The 15,449-nt window shown below is 36.5% G+C and overlaps 2 protein-coding genes and 2 long non-coding RNA genes across 7 annotated transcripts; 3 read left to right on the top strand and 1 right to left on the bottom strand.

Annotated features, from left to right (window-relative positions):
* The first annotated feature begins 306 nt into the window (after positions 1-306).
* LOC103854301 (RING finger protein 10) lies at positions 307-8,487 on the top strand. Of its 3 annotated transcripts, none has more exons than XM_033285982.1 (11): positions 307-602; positions 928-977; positions 1,094-2,389; positions 2,584-2,672; positions 2,863-2,965; positions 3,047-3,151; positions 3,284-3,404; positions 3,484-3,663; positions 3,730-4,449; positions 4,530-4,682; positions 7,408-8,487. In XM_033285982.1, exons 1-9 carry the CDS (start codon positions 416-418, stop codon positions 3,870-3,872), a joined length of 2,274 nt encoding a protein of 757 aa, XP_033141873.1. In that variant the 5' UTR covers positions 307-415; the 3' UTR covers positions 3,873-4,449; positions 4,530-4,682; positions 7,408-8,487. The 3 variants fall into 3 exon arrangements, with proteins under 3 accessions (XP_033141873.1, XP_033141871.1, XP_033141872.1); XM_033285980.1 differs by having other exon boundaries at positions 4,530-7,094; positions 7,408-8,432; XM_033285981.1 differs by lacking the exon at positions 7,408-8,487 and adding an exon at positions 4,772-4,937.
* LOC103854302 (light-regulated protein 1, chloroplastic) lies at positions 4,192-14,854 on the top strand. The gene is made up of 3 exons (XM_033285986.1): positions 4,192-4,449; positions 4,530-4,682; positions 14,777-14,854. The coding sequence occupies exons 1-3, from the start codon at positions 4,259-4,261 to the stop codon at positions 14,850-14,852; spliced, it is 420 nt and encodes a 139-aa protein (XP_033141877.1). The 5' UTR covers positions 4,192-4,258; the 3' UTR covers positions 14,853-14,854.
* On the bottom strand, positions 9,831-13,160 carry LOC103854300. 2 transcript variants are annotated; one of them, XR_004455728.1, is made up of 3 exons: positions 12,534-13,160; positions 11,840-12,356; positions 9,831-11,645 (listed from the first exon to the last, which is right to left on the bottom strand). It is a non-coding gene; the product is annotated as an uncharacterized LOC103854300 (long non-coding RNA). The 2 variants fall into 2 exon arrangements; XR_630507.3 differs by having other exon boundaries at positions 12,039-12,356; positions 12,534-13,117.
* On the top strand, positions 13,565-14,241 carry LOC108870915. The gene is made up of 2 exons (XR_004455729.1): positions 13,565-13,774; positions 13,850-14,241. It is a non-coding gene; the product is annotated as an uncharacterized LOC108870915 (long non-coding RNA).
* Positions 14,855-15,449: the final 595 nt, after the last annotated feature.

Here is a 15,449-nt window from a genome sequence, read left to right on the forward strand (position 1 = left end):
ATGTTCACTAGATTTGAAATGTTTCAATTAAATAATTCACATATATTCTTATTTGTGAGAAGTTTATATTTCTGCAGATGACACAAACAACCATATAATTGAAAATATACGCATTGAAGATGAAATGGATATTTTCTGGTTTAGGCTCAAACACCAAAAGTATAAAAAATCAAAATAAACCGAGGGTATTACAGTAATCATGTAAGATTCGGTATATCCACCCGCGTAGGAAGGAATCATCCCGTCGGGTTCCAGACTCGGGTCGGATACATGTGTTGGTTTGTATATGAAAGAAAGAAAAAAACGACATGTTTTTTTTTGCCCATAGAAGAATCAAAAAAAGTGAATAGAAAGAATCAGAAGAAGCTGTGGCTCTGAGCCGGCGATAACTCACTTTGTCATCCCTAAAATTTTCATGTCCATCTTGCCTCCTACGCATATTCAAGGTCACGAATCTTCTCCTCCTCCTTCGAATTCGTCTCTAAACCCTAGCTCTGAGCATGGCAACAGCTCTCTCGTGTCTCCTCCTTCCTCTCGAATTGGATCCCTCAGCCTCGCCGGATCCTCTCTCCCAACTTCTGATTTCTCCAGTGGCTCTCGCGGTAAGGGAAAATTGATTCTCTAGCTAAACGATTTTGCCCTCTTTTTTTAGGGTTTTGACATTGGGGAACGCGAATTCGATTTTGATGTTTAGGGTTTGGTTCAAAATTTGAGCTTTGATCTGCTCTTATTTTCGATTTGCTGTTTAGGGTTTCTTTAAAAATTTGAGCTTTGATCTGTTCTAATTTTCGATTTGCTGTTTAGGGTTTCTTTAAAAGTTTGATCTTTGATCTGTTCTAATTTTCGGTTTGCTGTTGAGGGTTTCTTTAAAAATTTGAGCTTTAATCTGCTGTTTAGATTGATTTTGGGTTTTGTCTTTAACTGTAGAACCGAATACTGCAGCTGAGGAAGAGCATAGCCATGGATCTTCCAAAGAGGTACAGTTAGATACTTCTCAGTGTGTACGATGATGCTTCTACTTTATACTGTGGAAGTGGAACTCCTTTAGTTTGCTTTGTATGTTTATTTCGTTCATTTTGTCTCTATGTTGCAGATAACGCAAATTGGAGCAGGGAAGGAGAGTTTTTCCCCACCTAGTGCAGATAGACATGACCATCTTCGATATGAGAGTCGAAGAAATAGGTCCAGAGGGAGAAATGCCAGATCTGCTGCTTCTTCTTCTTCTCATGTGCAGCAGCAGCACAATGCTACTGGACCCTCCAACTCTCCTAGAGTCTCCTCTCATCACAATCCAACTGGTAGACGGGCTAATATGATTAGCGGGAACCATTTACTGAACTTTCAGTATGATCCCATTTCTCCCCAACAGTCCAGGCCTCCTCCTCCACCTCAGAGAAGGCAAATGCACAGGAGGAGGCCTTATAACAAGGACTTGTTTCTCCAGGCGAATTACAAGTTCGTTGTGTTGGACACGGGTGATCATTCTCCTGATTCCATGGATCCTGATAAGATGCTGCAGTGGGATAATATCATTTGCGTGAGGTACTCCACTCCGTCTCCTGTGCAGTGTCCTATCTGCTTGGAGTATCCTCTCTGTCCGCAGATAACCTCGTGTGGGCATATCTTCTGCTTCCCGTGTGTTCTGCAGTACCTTTTGATCGGTGAGGATAACCACAAGGCGGAGTGCTTCAAGAGGTGTCCTCTGTGCTTTGTGATGATTTCTCCCAGAGAGTTGTACACGGTTTATATCGAAAACGTCAAACAGTACTCTGTTGGAGATCCCATCGAGTTTATACTTCTGACTCGCAAGAAAGACTCTTTTGCTCCGACACGGAAGAACGAGAGTGACTCGGACGTTCCTGATCCGTTTTCGAAGTTCACGTTCACGCAAGATGTTGATCTCTCTGTCAGACAGGCGGTTTCGGAGCTGGACGGTTGGATTGCAAGAGCAGATCCTGGGCTCGTGGACGACTTGGAGAAACACCTATATGTGAACGCTGCTTTGGAGCGTTTGGAGGAGAGGAAGTTGTATTGGAAGGAGCAGAGGCTCTCTAATTGTTGCAAACCAAGCGCGAAGCCTAGAAGTCATGTACCGTCTTCCTCACCTCCTGATGTTTCTCGAGCTGGTTATCAAGCACCTAGCTTGGCTAAAGGAGCAACAATCAGCAGCTCTAACGATCAAGATAAATCAACTGAAGAATCTTCAGTTGGTAAGTCAGATGAGGAATCTCAGTCTAGTTTGGAAAAGAGTTGTGATGATGGTCACTCTCTTGTAGAAAAGGATGCACCGTTGATGCCCTCCTCAGACAATGGGAGTAAAAGGCCCCTTTTGCACCAAAATGACAGCAAGGATCAAAAGGACAACGATGATGCGTACAACTTTTATCAGGTAACCAGTTTCTGATGGATACTTTTGTGTTTGCAAAAAAAAAGTATCAGCTGCATGCTGATTTTTTATTGCTATATGCTGGTCACTTCATTAGATGAAATCAAGTGTTATTTGCTGTCGACAATCTTGGTTGTTTTATTGATAAAGAAACATACCACAACGCTCAATAAAACATGATCTTATTCCCTATGCAGTCCGTTGATGGACAGCATATTATCCTTCACTCTTTGAATATGAAATGCCTTCTGCACCACTATGGAAGCAATGACTTTCTTCCAACAAGGTAAAAGTCAAGAATCTTTTCATTGACTAATCATTTATGCATGGGTTTTGGATGCTGGTTCTAATGTGTATGGTGTATAGCGCCTTTCAGTTAATGAAATGTTATTTAGTGTGATAGCCAAGACTTAGAGTGAATGCAAGTGAATTTGTGGATATATTAGAGTTCTGATTTTCAATTTATGAAACGGCAGAGTGAGTGGGAAGATAGTGGAAATGGAGACTGTCACCCAGTCAGAAGCGATAAGGAGACGCTACCGCTTCTTGAGTCATTTTTCTTTAACTACGACATTTCAGGTACATTTTCCCCTTGGGCTTCTCCTTAGTTATCTTACATATTCTCCATGGGGTTCATCCTCTTTTTCATAACATTTTCAGATATGTGAGATTGATATGAGGGAATCATTACCTCCTGAAGCATTTGCTCCGTTTATGGACGAAATCAAGAAGCGTGAGAAGCAGAGGAAAGAACGTGCTAGGAAGGTATTGCTCTTTTTAACTACTTTTCAGATTCCAACTTCCATCGGCTTTTACTTGTTTCCTATAGTTAGTATTTGATTTGATTAGGCTATAAAATCATGCTATGAAATTATATGATGTTGTGTTTTTTCTTAGGAGCAAAAAGATAAAATAAAAGCTGAAGTAGCCGCAGCTGCAGAGCTTGCACCATTGATGGCCAGTTGTGGGCAGTTCTATTATGGTGACGATCCTTCATTTTCCTTGGATGATTTTGAAGGTGACCTCTCGTCTCTTAATTTGATTTCAGGTTACGTACAAGGTTTTACTGATCTAATCAGAAAAGCTTTTTGTTTTAGCCCTTGGAAACTCTGCCCCAGTAGTATCGTCAAGCCCTCCAACCATCGGAGAGAGAAGTTCCTTCTCACACGTGACAAGGCTCGGTTTCGCTGCTGGCCACGACTCCCCCAACCTGAATAACGAACCAACAAACATCCAAAGCAGCAGCAGCAACAGTGAAGTATCAAACGCAACCACAGGTAACCTCTGGTTTAGCTCAGCAAATTGTCTTTAGGATTCACTAATGACCTCAACATTTTTTGCAGGTGCGAGAAACACGAACACAACATCATTCGCTAGTGTAACATCAAGAACACCGACCACACCTGTAGCCATCAAAGAGCCAGGAAAGAGAGGGAAGAAACAGAGTCGGGTGCTTCTGTCTACAACCAGTGTACGCCGGTACTGAAGGGGTTTGTATGTATAAGCTTTGCTTTTAAGAAAACCTGAATAAAGACAATGTTGTGAGCAAACGTTGGCTTTGTTTCTTTTGTTTTTTGAATCCATGTAACTTATAAAGGTGTAGCATAGTTTACACCATTTATGACAAAAGTATAAGACTCAACTATTGATTCTGCTGACTCAGAGAACACATAAAGGTTGGATAAAATATCTTCCAAGAGGGGAGGATAAGCTTCCGTTGATTTTCATTCTCACAAGTCACATACAACAAAGCCGAACCTTATCCTTTTGGAAAATATCTCTTCTTCTGCTCTGGCTCTATATATATATACCATGAAATATTCCAAAACATAATATCCAAACACTAAACCAATCTCCTAACAACAACAAAAAATGCAGGGAGCTTTGTCTATCAAACCAACCATTCTTCCTCTTTCTTCACCACTTTTTTCTCCAAAGCTAACTCTTCTTCTTCCTCAGACCATCACCAACACTAAAGCTTCAAGACTCTCATCTCTGAGACCAAACACATCATCTCCTACAACCTCTGATCCTCTCACCGTTGACTATGACTCCCTCCTTTCGTAAGTCCTTCACTTCCCTTCTTCTTTTTTTTTTGCTTATTTTCTCTCATTGACTGACTCAATGACATATCTATGGTCAGTGTTTTCCCAGCCGAAGCATGTGAAGTGATCAGCGGATATGCATGTTCAGCTGACATTTCCCCTGAAGTCAAGCTTGAAACAAAGCCCATCTCCCGTCCCGTGACTTCAGAGAACGTAGACCGAGAATACCTAGAGTATAACACCCCGAAAACGTAAAGATCACTTTCCTTTATTTACACTGAGATTCTCAGCTTGCGTTTTTCAACTTCTGATTGTGTGTGTTGTTTGTACTTGGATACAGTGTTTTCGCCGCAGAGGCATGTTTGATCCAAAAATGGTGTTTATCTTTGTGATGTTTGTTGGAATCAATCAAATAAAGAATCTAAAGATAAAAGCTTAGATTCTTGAGGTTTAGGAGAAATCTTAAAAGAATCAAATGAGAAATGAACATCAAAAGAGTTTATTGATTTAAGATTGTATTACATGTAGGATTACAAGTGTAAAGAAATCTAATAATCCATAAACCCTTTGTAAGAAGTGTTTTAAAGAAGAAGAGATCCCCATCTAATAAGGAGATAGTTCCTTATTTATAGAAGAAAGATGACTAGGGTTTCATAGTAAAATGAGTCTAATTTATTGTCTAATGGGCCTTGAGGTAGAATGTAAATCTACCCCCAACAATAAGTCCCCCCAAGTTCGTAGAGAGAGATGAAGTCGATCTCTGTGAATTTTACGAATAGGGTTTATTAGACAATAAACTAGACACATTCATGCCTATGATGGTTTAGGCGAGTTTACTTCGAACTTGTGCCTAGTAAAAGGCAAGTTTGCTTTAAACTCGTGCTTAGTGAAAGACGAGTTTACTTGACTTATGCTGAGACAGAGGCGAATTTACTGAGAACTCGTGCCTAGTAGTAGGAGAGTTTCTGTAAACTCATGCCTTGTCAAAGATGAGTTTTTGTAAACTCGTGTCTAACAATAAGTGAGTCTAATGCAAATTTGTGCCTAATAAAAAGCAAGTTGAATTTAAACTCGTGCCTAGTAAAAATAAGTTTACCAAACTTTGCCGACCCGAAGTCTCGTGTTGAGATCGTGTGTGCCGAGCAAGTTATTGGCTTGTGTGTTCGTCAGGCATGATGACGTAAGAAAGCGCCGGCTTGTGCTGATTCAGACAAGTTTGTAGCTGCGAGATCGCCATTCCAAGCATGAGGACATGACAGTAGCAGTCACTTGTTGATTCTCTTTGGCTCAACGATCTAATCAACTCTGGTTCACAACAAAAAGCATGATCAGATCAAGGTTAACCAAAAGAACCAGCCAAGTTTTGTATAATTGATAAGCAAGCGATAGTTTAACTTGTGTTAATGCTCGGCTATTGCATATGATGTTAGTAATTTATCAATTACTAATCATTATGCACAGGTTGCAAACAACAAATCAATCAACCGTAATTATCTCATAAAGGTTATAAGATACTTATCTTTGAGGATGAGCCTTGTTTGTAACTTGACAAAGAAGTTATTGTGGACGTGATGACATTTTGTGCTGACGATCTCAATGGATCGCTCTTATCAGAGCTGAGATGACGGTGAACTCAAAGCTGATGACTTTATCTTTGTTCCTCACTGTGGAGAGCTCGTTTCCTTTTGCAACCTCTTCTTCGTATTTTTTTTTTTGAGATGACAAACTCGTATGCCGGTTCATGTTCAAAGCGGAGGTTAAGCATGAAGCGTCGAGAGAGTACCACAGGCCTAGTGAGGAAGATAACTTAGGAGTGTGCATGAGCTTGAGCCTCTTGATCCTTGAACTTGAGCTCGAGCTTCTTGATGGCTGACGTGCGTGCATGACCTTTAGCCTCGTGACCGTCGAGCAAGTGATGGAGCTTTAGGCCCGCAAGAAGCTTCGTTGATGGAGCTTTGAAGACGTCATGGTGATGAAGCCATAAGAAACCGGGTGCCGAGATCACATGATCACCTCTGTTTCTCGGCGGTGTACCGGACGAACTTGAACTTACATTGTTGTTTGGCGTTGACTTGTGCCTAGTAAATCACATGACTGTTGCTCGGCGTTAACCCGCACGATCTCAAGGCTTCTGTCGCAACAAGAGCAGTCGTCGACGAGGTGAGACGAGATGGACCTTGAACGGAGGCACGCAAACGAGGCCTTGAAGAGCTTGCCGGTAACGACGTGCTTGTCTAGAGAGCTTTCTCGAAGAAGCAAGACCTTGTTGGAGAGGTTGTCATCGACATGATCATAACCAATTGAACCTTCTCCTCGTCATGAAGGAGCTCTCCTCCTATTCTCACGCTCATGCCAAGGTTAAAGCCTTTGTCGGGTAGAAAGATGCGACCGATTCCCTTTGCTGTGTGAAAGCAAAGGCCAGAGCTGTCCTTGGGCTTCTTGGGATACAGCGATCTCGGGATGAAGAAGAGACAGCACTTGCTACAGCGGTCTCGTCTTAAAGATGAGGCAAGAACTTCCTGTCACTCGGTTTCGTTTTTAACGAAGACGAGGAGCTTGTACTATCCCGTCAGTGTGGCGAGCTTTGTGTGATGCAGTGATCAAGCTCGTTTATCAGACGAGAGCCAGAAATGAGCGGGGTCTATAAGCTTCCGAGCTGACTGGTATGGCCTAGCCCTTAGTTCACCGTGAAATTACGCTCCATTCTATTAAACAAAGACATTAGAAGTTGAAAATAATTCGTAAGAAACTATTTAATAATGCTTTGGAGAGTTATGCAAGGTAGCTTGTCAATTATCTATGGGGAACAATCGTTCAAAGTATACAATAATTTATAACATTGACTCAGCGAATGAATAATTGATAAATAATTAATCAAGAATCCACGACTTGCACAAAGTGTGAAGTATTATTTAGTGGTAATGGATAATTGACCAAAATATTGAAAAGGAGACTTATCTTTTTTTTTTTGTGTAGGCAATTTTGATGGAGATATCTTGTGCCAGTCTGGAGGGATTTCGAACAGGAACAGCCATTGTTGCTTCATGTTATTATCAGCCCACCAAGTGTTCGATCAAAGTCCCACAAGAACAAAGCAACGCTTCCATGAGAAAGCTTCATCTTTTAGCTTGAGACTTTTTCTAGACAAAGCTCAAAACTTGATCTTGATAGAGCTCAAAGACGTTGTCACTGATGGAGCACGAACGGCCGAGCCGAGAGGTTCGTCCGAAAGCTTCTTGGCTCGTTACTGTCGGGAGATCATAAACTTGATGATGATGCTCGTACTAACGTGGCGAGCTCTTGGTCATGACCCTCCATTATGCTAAGCCCACTGATCGAACCCTCGGGAGGAGGTAACGCCTTGATGATCTCCCTCCCGGAGAAACACAGGAGCAAACCCACGTCTTTCTCGCCGTGAACCACGACTTCGCCTTTGCCGCGATTCTGGATTTGCTGTCGCGTTCTTTGGATGGATCCGAACATTACGAAGGCTTCCCGTCTTTGACGATCTCAAGGAGCGACCGGAACTCTGAAAGAATAGGGCTTGACGACGACGTCTGAAGAAGAAGACGATGTTGGAGCTGTCTTGAGATGAAACTGGTTTCATTCTCGCTCTAGCGCCCCTTCGTGATGTTCGGAGACGGCAAGCCCCGAGTATTGGGCTCGTTTGTGGGCCTTTAGTGACATCAACCGCCGGGCTTCATGAAAAGCTTCCTTCTTTACCGAGATGATTTGTGGTCAACTCGATCTAAGGTTGAAGAAGCTTTGAACTTTGACCTCACCAAAGCCGTGTATTGGTGAAGAAACAACACGAGATTGTTTTTTTTTTTTAAACTCTAGATCTAGGGTTTTCCCAAGTTCGATATCATTTCAAGATAGTTCTCCTTGCCCCCTCCTTCTAGCGCCAATTGTTTGATCCAAAAATGGTGTTTATCTTTGTGATGTTTGTTGGAATCAATCAAATAAAGAATCTAAAGATAAAAGCTTAGATTCTTGAGGTTTAGGAGAAATCTTAAAAGAATCAAATGAGAAATGAACATCAAAAGAGTTTATTGATTTAAGATTGTATTACATGTAGGATTACAAGTGTAAAGAAATCTAATAATCCATAAACCCTTTGTAAGAAGTGTTTTAAAGAAGAAGAGATCCCCATCTAATAAGGAGATAGTTCCTTATTTATAGAAGAAAGATGACTAGGGTTTCATAGTAAAATGGGTCTAATTTATTGTCTAATGGGCCTTGAGGTAGAATGTAAATCTACCCCCAACAAGGCATGCGATGATCTTGGAGGAGAATTCTGCGAACCTGACTATCAAAAAGATGTCTATTAGAAGAAAACAGGATTTGAATGTGATGTTGATATGTGTTTGTATCTTTATAACCACTCATTAGTATATAAAAGATAGCTTCACTTTATCAAGACTGAAGTTGTGAACAGACCCAAGTTCCCAAAGTTAATAATACAGTAGTGATTTAAATTACATGGTATATTAATCAACACAATAATGAAGAAAATCTCAGACTAGTTTAAGTAACTTAGCGCATGCATGTAAATCTTGTAAAATCCATGTCTTAGACTAGTAAATTACATCTGCTGCACCGGTTTTTTCTTTAACATTTTGACACTTCTATAAATTGTGGATGAGTTATAAACTCTGACTTTTCATTTTACCTCCAAACGTTAAATGATGTTTTTCATCTATATTGTGAAATTATGTTTTGTTACCAAACTTCGAAATAATCGTTTATTATATTTTTTTTTAGTTTTACATGTTGGAGTTATACTATTATAATTAATTTTAGAATATAGTTTGAAACTAAAAGGAATTAGAAACTAAAAAGTACACTGTTGATATTTTTATTGTAAATATAAGTTTGATGATTGTTTTTACTTAAAAATAAATTATACTAGGATCGGCCCGTCCTACGGGCGGGATATATTTTACTTGTGATATAGGTTATTATTTTTATATAATTTTGTGGTTTGTGTTTTAGATTCACATTTGCAAGAGATATGTATGAGGTATCCTATTTTATTTTAAGGTTTTGGTTAGTTTGTTTGTAAGTAATTTTTGTTTTGACTTTTTTTTTGCTTCTATGATATCACCATTTCTATGACATCATCATGATTGAGTTATTTTGTCATTTTAGTTAAATAATTTGTATTTAACAACTAATATATATGACCTTTTTTAGGCTGGCCTTTGCATAATTTTCCAAAAAGAAAATTTCAACTTTGGAGAAAAACTGGCAATCAGAACATTAGCTATCCAGTTGGGTTGGAAATGATGTTCCTAGGTTGGGAATGTTATTCCTGGTGTTCATCGGTCTTATTTCTTAAGTTCATTGTTGGGTGATACTTGGTTTCGGTAAATAAGCTCTACTTGTTTTGTGTAATGGTTGCTATTTTTTGTTATTTGTGTGTTAAAATTACGAATGGAATTGATATGTATAATAATGATGTATGTTTTCTAATATACTTGAGGTGGGTGGTTTGATTGGAAAAGAGATTATCTGTGGTATGATTTATTGCTTGCTCTTAATGGTTATGTATTCATTATAGTGTTGGTTTGGAATGTTTTTTTTTGTTTGTATAATTGCCATTTCATCATTTATCATTTTCACCTCTCATTTTTAATTACATTTCAGTTTAAAAGTTACTTACTCAAATATTCTATTTACCTATAAGAAATGTAGATTTCTTTTATTACATGTTTTGAATTCTAAAAACGTATATTTATAAAATTTAATATGTAATGTTACGATAAAATACTATCATATTATATTTTGTTTAGAAATGTATAATAGAATTGTAATTATAATATATATCTTTATATATATCTGACATGTAATATTACATTTGTATAGTGTTGTGTTCTATTGTATTTACGAAGCATAAAATATAAATTTGTAATTATACAAATTATTTCCCTGCCTCTTTCTATATTTTATTGTAAAAAAAAAATATTGTCCAAGTTAGTGACAAATTATCACATTATTTCTCTACCAATATAACATAATTATTTTTAAATATTCTAATTCGTATTTATATTCGACAAATTCTCCAATATCTTAATATTGGTGTTGAAGTTATATTTTAATTAGTTTTTTTTCCTCTACTGTTTTTATAAACAAATATTTTCAATTATCGTAGTATTTAAATTTTCATTTTTTATATTGTGTTTATTAGTTCTTGGTCTTTTATCTTTTTCTTTAATTCACAATACTTGTTATGGACAACATTGTAGATTTTTTACTATGATGTTTGACTTGTTCTATCATGTTTAAGGTCCATTAGAGCATCATTATCCTACCAACTCATAATGGGTTGCTTAATAATATAATAATAGTATTTAAGGAGATAATTTGGGTAAGAGACTTAGCTAAGCAACTTGACATTTTTCCTCCTCCATTGCAAGGCTCTTATTTTAGGGTGCTTAAAAATTTTAAAGATTCTTTTGCCAATATTATGTTCTTCAAAGGAGACAATTCAATACACAAAACATACGGCAAAAGAGGAGAAGAGAAGAAGAGTATTCACTTGTTAGAATCCGGCCATCCTCCAGGAAATAAGAGATGGAGGATGGCCGGATTCTAACAAGTGAATACTCTTCTTCTCTTCTCCTCAATAGTTTTGAGGAGGTTCTCTCAATAGTTTTCTTTGTAAACATTATTTAATATATTCAAGAAAATCTTTTGTAAAAAAACATATAGAAATCATTGTATCATTGTTCAAAGTTTTAAACCGGTAGTCAATTTCAAACATATTACCACTCAAAAAGTTTCAAATTTACGTTGTACTTAAACTTAGTGATCAAAGATGATCACATCACAACTTTACAACAATCATAGAGAAGAGAAAACAACTTGCATCTAAAAAGCTTTGAAGAAACACAACATTGTAACTTAAGCTGAATCAAATACAAAAAGGAACCCAAGTACACTAAGTTCTTTCACATGGAGAACACGTACAGTAAATGCTACTTTCATCAACTTCTGAAAATTCCCAGAAACAACAATTGCTTTGTGTAGGATCATCTTCTTTTTGGGCAAAGAATTAACATACCTTTACCTTATGTGCAACTAATTTCCTTGGTTTTGGTGGAAGAGCAGAGCTTAATCTTTCAGTTTCTTTTCTTTTCTTCCAGCAAGGCAAGGTTCTGAAGCTTCTTTTCCTTGAATCTTATCGTTCTGATCATAAGAAGAAGATCCTTCTGTACAAACAAAAACAAACACGATGAGTTATCTATAAAAATTAAACACTGCAATTAAGTCTTTTTATCTATAAAAAGTCTTTTATGCATACATGACAGACCTCAGAGAGAACAATATAGATATTTTCAACCCCACGTTTAATATGAAACAGATAAGTATGTTCAGGATCATGAAAGATCATTAATTTAGCGACCAGCTAATGACGAATACTCAATTTAGCAAAACATTCCAAGATTATATTCATTTTGGTAATGAGTTTGCTTCTAACCAAGTGTTCATGGAAGCTCTGTATGTTGAGAAAAAACATGCATCAAAATTTGATTGTCAATAAGATGCGTTTGAATATGCAGAAAGGCTGAGGTTACCACACCGACATTAAGAAAGCATGTTACCACGGCGGTGATGTCGTCCCAAAGAGATGGAGATTAAGTGAGTTGGTGTTTCCATTAAAACAGTGCCGAAGAATTGAACTTCCTCAACGCCGCCGGCTACCAAACCAAACACCATGAAAGCTCTTCCCAGAGTTTCACCTGCGCTAATGGAGTAATTGTCTTGAACCGTCGATCAATTTCTTCAAAGAGAACCAAGAACTCTCATCTCAACTCATCTCCTCACAGAGAAACTTCGCCATAGCCTTTCGAGAAAGCCCGCTTCACAGTGAATGGAGGCAGCAAAGATCTTCAACCACCACGTGGCTTGTGTTGAGCCAACTGTAGATAAGACAAAAACTATCAGAATCGATCCGAGGTGTTTATCAAACTATCTTGGGGAGAGAAAGAGAAAGAAAAAAAGAACAAAACTACAGTTTTATAAACACCAATCCAAAACTACTAAATAAAATTTTTATTAGGGTTTGTGAGGATGATGTTCAAGGAAAGTATGCTAACCTTTATATAGTGTAGATACACCGCCTTGAAGAGGAAGACGATGTAGTTAAGAAGTGTGATAATGGCTTCGGCAAATCGAAACTGACGAATAGAATAGAAGCCGAAACAATGCTACTCGAAGATTCACAAGAGCTTCTTCAAATCGATTCGACTCACTCAATATCTCGAAACTCCATTGTTCGTGTCAGAGAGATTTCGGTAGCGGCGACTTGGAGAAGACACAACTCTCTGTATTGGGTTAGATTTGTTGAGTAATACGTTAAAACCCAAACATTATTTCGCGAGGCTCATATAAGGAAACACAACGACACGTGGCAAGTTTTTCTTCCTCCACTTAATGACGTGGCAATCAAACATATTTTTATATAATTAGATGTTCTTGAACTATGAAACCAAATTAATTATTTAGAAAATGTTAATTTAAAACAGAAATTTTTTAGTAATTTGATACATTTTACACCCGAATCTTTTTTGTCAACAACATAAAAAAAAGAGAAAAAGACTAGGATAGCACCAAACCAAGTTTTTGTTCCCAAAGTAGCACTCAAGGCTCAAAGTCACAAAAATAGGTTTCATTAAAGAGGTAAATATACACTTATACCCCTTGGGTTAATTAATCCAAACCTTAGGGTTTAGAGTTAAGGGGTGGGGTTTTGGAATTAGGGTTTAAAATTTTATAAAAAATAAATACTAAAATAAAAATAAAAATTTTAAAAACAGTTTCAAAAAGTATTTTTAAATTATAAAAAAAATTTGAAAAAAAAAATTCAAAAAAAAAATTTCAAAAAAAAAATTATAAAAATTTCGAATCTGAAAACACATAATCTGAAACTATAAAAAAAGAATTTTTTATTTTTTTATTTTTATTTTATTTATTTATATTTATTTTTGTTTGTTTATTTAATTTTAAACCAAGGGTATTAGGGATATTTTACCCTTTAATGAATGTCATTTTTGTGAATTTCTCCTTCTAGTGCTATTTTTGAGACATAAACTTCAAAAGGTGCTATTATTGACAATTGCCCTAAAAAAAATATCCAATTTTTGTAAAATTTCATAAAAAAATAATTTTGCATCCAAATACAGTTACAAAATGCCAAAATTCTTCTAACTAATGATATTAAAGTGTTTTATCTAATTGTTATTTTGATGTTGAATTAGACTGCGACGTCAAAAAAAAAAGGAACAAGATCAACTGTTTGTCTCTGGATCATTTCAACAGCTGTAATTGCTTTGGCAAGGTAAATGGTTTACATATCTATTGTAAATCTAAAACTGTCTATACCATATATAGATGAGATTTTTTCATATTTCAGGATTTGAAAGAATTTAACCTAAGTTCCGATTATATTTCCGATTACAAACAACATATATAAGGGTGATCAATAAAATTTTACTCTTGATCGTTGTTCATGCTTGTTATTGTTTACTTCACGTTTTCGCAGTGCCAACATAAATTTTTCCTAATAATACACAGATATGGAACGTGGTGCAGCTATTGCACGTGATATGGAACGTGATGCAGCAAATCTCGTTTGAATCTTGATGTATACTTTTATATCACGATATTTTCTTTTGAATTAGTCTTTTCTGCTTTTTTATCAATGGTTTATTTATTTATATGTTTTAAATTGTCAATAAACTCTAGCGTTGGTTGAACTTTATTTATAAGTTTCATATTCTATTTACCTTTTGACAAGGTGTTCATAACTAATTAAATGATGTGTAAACACAACATACAAAAGCAGTTCTTTTAGGAAAATTCATTCTCGATTTGTGTCTTCCTTTCTATTTATAATGTAATATAGAACTAAACTTCTCTCTAAACTTGGAAACAACTAAATGTCCACTGGTAGGTTCAGAAGAACTTGTTCTACTCTTGTCCATTATCTCAGGAACGTAGTATATATTGACAATTTAATTATTCGCAATATCAAAATATTAAAAGAAAGATATAAGACATACCCGTCTTGAGTCTTTCACTTAGTCTTGCTATTTATGCCCATCAAACGTCACTTCAGTCTCATCAGCATAGGCAAGAATTTCCATTCTTTGAAAATGTTGAGAGGGGATAACCGATTCGTTCACATATCCCCTTTACTAGAATCCCAAAATGCAAGATCATATATCTGCAACACTTTCTTTATTTAACTCAGTTTCTCTGGTAGTGTTCTGATTTTGTATTTTTGGACTCTTTATTTTTTTAATAAAAAAAGAGAGTGTATTTTTGGATTTGGAAACAGGGTTTTCGTTGCAGAGGCATGCGATGAACTTCGAGGAGAGTTCTGCGAACCTGACTATCAAAAAGATGTCTACTAGAAAAAAACAGGATTTTAGTGTGATGTTAATATGTGTTTGTATCTCTATAACCACTCATTAATATATGAAAGATTAGCTTCACTGATTGAAGTGTGAATCAGACTCAAGTCCCCCAAAAGTTAATTAAACAGTAATGATTTAAAATACATGGTACTAAACTAACAATCAAACAATCATGATAAAATTTGCAGACTAAAAACGCTTAGATCAAAGCTCTGCTCCAAAGCATACTTTGCATATCACCAAAAGACACACGCTAAATCAAAACACACTGGATCTAAAAGTACAACTTGATTCAAAATACTTTTTATTACTGACTTTGCTGAACTTGATGACAATTGTTTATAAGCATGTAAATCCTCAAAAAAGAGAAGATTGTTTTGCAGAGAAAACGGATAAGAAAAGTACGCAAAGGCTTTTGAATAATACATTAAAAACTGGAGTCACGAGGACTTCACTGATACATGATAATTGATAACCAATAATAATCATGCAAGAGAGTACATAGATAAATATTTATTCATAGCTCATGTCAAACCCTAAAAGTTTAAGTTCTTGAAGATTCAATACAATTTCCAAGGCCCCCACAAACTTTAC

This window comes from Brassica rapa, chromosome A02 (genome assembly GCF_000309985.2).
Source record: "Brassica rapa cultivar Chiifu-401-42 chromosome A02, CAAS_Brap_v3.01, whole genome shotgun sequence".
Taxonomy (NCBI): domain Eukaryota; kingdom Viridiplantae; phylum Streptophyta; class Magnoliopsida; order Brassicales; family Brassicaceae; genus Brassica; species Brassica rapa.